Source organism: Arachis duranensis, chromosome 3 (genome assembly GCF_000817695.3).
Source record: "Arachis duranensis cultivar V14167 chromosome 3, aradu.V14167.gnm2.J7QH, whole genome shotgun sequence".
Lineage (NCBI taxonomy): Eukaryota > Viridiplantae > Streptophyta > Magnoliopsida > Fabales > Fabaceae > Arachis > Arachis duranensis.
In genome coordinates, this window is record NC_029774.3 from 134,783,415 (window position 1) to 134,786,306 (window position 2,892).

A 2,892-nucleotide genomic window follows, 5' to 3' on the forward strand; every position below is an offset into this window, starting at 1 on the left:
AGATCTACTTTGTCAAAATTGCTGACTAGTGTATGTAGTTCTAGAAAACGCCATGGAAAATTTACACACACATATCTATAATACGGAAGAGAAATAACGAGATGAATCAAAAGCGAAGAGAATCATGGGAAGCCAAAAGGAGGAGGTGAAGCTTATAAGCTTTTTGTGTAGTCCAGTTTGTCGCAGAGTTGAATGGGGTCTGAGACTGAAGGGTATTGATTACGAGTACATAGAAGAAGACATCTTCAACAAGAGCAACCTCCTTTTGGAGCTGAACCCTGTCCACAAAAAGGTTCCTGTTCTTGTTCATGGTGACAAGGCAATTGCCGAGTCCCTCGTCATCCTCGAATACATGGATGAAACATGGAAGCAATATCCACTTCTGCCTCAAGATCCTTATGAAAGAGCTCTTGTACGTTTTTGGATCAAGTTTGCCGATGAAAAGGTAACAGAACCAAGATCTCTATGACTATGATATTAATTAAGAGTCTCATTAATTAGGGTAATGCTAGGAAACAAAAAAAAATAGTCAGAACTTGTCTTATTTAGTATTCATTAATTGTCGCAACAATTAATTAATGCTAAATAAGGCAAGTTATGGCTATTTTTGTCTGATTTTCTTTGGTTACTAAATATTTTCGATTGAATAATTAAATGTGCCAAAACACTTTTTGGTTTTATGATGAAACTATAATGTGACAAATGAAGTTGAGTAAGTCGATCTCTTATTGCATTAAAAATTAACTTGAGTAGAAGATTAAGAAATCATTTCGATTCAATTCTTAAACTATAGTATGGACAAGTTAAAGAGTTTTTTTTTGTTGCTTTAATAAATTAAATAAAAATTATAATGATTTTTTTATATTCAATTTTAACTTATTTTTTTATTTTAATTATAATTTATTTTTTTATTTAATTTCAATTCTTAAAATTTTTTTCCCTTATAAATTAATTGAGTTGAATAACATATTAAGATGCATTGTAGGTTATGTACGGTGGATATGTTGCAATGATATCGATCGGGGAGGAGCAGGAAAAGAGAGTGGATGAGGTGAGGAAAGGAATGGACAAGTTAGAAGAACTTATCAAAGGGAAGAGATTCTTTGGAGGTGACAGGATTGGATTCCTTGACATAGCGCTTGGATGGATCACATACTTGCTCCCTGTTTGGGAGGAGGTTGGGTCTATGAAGATTCTGGATCCCCTCAAGTGTCCTGCCATCTCTGCTTGGGTCAACAACATTCTCAACCACCCTCTCCTCAACGACTGCCTCCCCCCTAAGGATGACTTGCTTGCTTATAACCACCGTCGCAGAAAGCAGTTCAATCCTTCTCTTTATCATTAATGAATTATCAGTTACGTATGCTTAAATAATTAGTGCTATTTATGTATGATGGAGTGATGATATTTTTTACCTGTGCTGTTAATTAAGTTCAAAACTCAATGCTTCAATACAATAAATGGTCAAGTGTGTACTGCATTATATTATATTATCCTATGATCTAATCTAAAATAAATTGATTAAGTCAAGGATAAGAATACAGAATATAATAGAGAAAGTTGATGGGATTTAATAAATTTTTTTAATATTAAAAGAAAATGGTGTAAAAAAATTGTTATGTTTTTTATTTTTAATATTATTCTTTTTTTTAATATATTTTATAATATAAAAATAAAATTATTTTTTATAATATTTTTTTATTTTTCTTTCATTCAAATACATATAAAAAAAAATTTCACTCAAATTTTTTTTATTTTTTTTTATTTTTTTCTTCTTAACCAAACATAGCCTAAAAGAGAGAAGTTCGAAAGAAGATGGACACGTGGCTGGCTACTGAGAGAATGTGGTGAGTAAGTGCTACTGATTATCCAAAGGGATATGCCCTTTGGTCAAAAATTGCCGTCCAAAATGACACTGAAATTTTACACAAATTACGTGGTGAACCAATCATCACATGAATTATAAGTGTCTTGCATATATATATACAAGCAGAAAAGGTACACATAGAAGGAACAAAATAGAGTGCAAAACAAAGAAAATGGGAAGCAAAGATGTGAAGTTGGTGAGCTATTGGGTGAGTCCGTTCGGTAAAAGAGCTGAGTGGGCATTGAAACTGAAGGGTGTGGAATATGAGTACATAGAAGAAGATATATACAACAAGAGCAACCTTCTTCTTGAGCTGAACCCGGTCCACAAGAAGGTTCCAGTTCTTGTACATGGCAACAAGGCAATCGCGGAATCATTTGTGATCCTTGAATACATCGATGAAACATGGAAGCAGTATCCATTGATGCCTCACGATCCTTATCAAAGAGCTCATGCTCGCTTTTGGGCTATTTCTGCTGAACAAAAGGTGACTTATATAAAATTGAATAATTCTCTCATTTTATTTCCCTCAACGGGTAATTAACGTCCAGCAGATATCTTTTGTCCGCTTTGAATTTATCATTTTTACTAGTTATATTTTTTGATCGAGCTTGGATTATATTTCCTAGACCTCCATCTACATAGTCCTGTTCTCAATAGATGACTTCCGCTTTATGACTTCTCTCGGGTTAATCGATCTATTAAGATTTAGATACCAAAAAAAAATAGAAGCTTTAGTTAGAGAGAAAAGTTTGTTACTTTGAAACATCAAATCATCTAATATTGATTCAATTTGGCTTAAAAGCTACTTTTTTCAAAAATATTGTTTACACAAAATATTAATGAAAAATGTTATATATACACATCTTTTTATGAATTAAAACCACCCAAATTAAACAATAGAATTTAGATAAGTAGTGAGTGAGCAAATGAGATTGTGAAAGTGTTGTGAATAATTTTTGTTAATGTTAGACTAACTTATTAATTGGACTTGGTTCACAAAATAATCTTAAGAGTGTACTATT

At 32.2% G+C, this 2,892-nt stretch overlaps 2 protein-coding genes across 2 annotated transcripts in view; both read left to right on the top strand.

Annotated features, from left to right (window-relative positions):
• On the top strand, window positions 1–1,488 carry LOC107482216 (probable glutathione S-transferase). The gene is made up of 2 exons (XM_016102635.3): window positions 1–445; window positions 986–1,488. Exons 1-2 carry the CDS (start codon window positions 125–127, stop codon window positions 1,343–1,345), a joined length of 681 nt encoding a protein of 226 aa, XP_015958121.1. The 5' UTR covers window positions 1–124; the 3' UTR covers window positions 1,346–1,488.
• A 452-nt stretch (window positions 1,489–1,940) lies between these two features.
• LOC107482213 (glutathione transferase GST 23) overlaps window positions 1,941–2,892 on the top strand; it is a 2,416-nt gene continuing 1,464 nt past the window's right edge. The window contains exon 1 of the mRNA XM_016102633.3: window positions 1,941–2,354. Coding sequence (XP_015958119.1) covers window positions 1,956–2,354 — 399 coding nt within the window. The 5' untranslated portion in view covers window positions 1,941–1,955. The remainder of the gene's footprint in view (window positions 2,355–2,892) is intronic.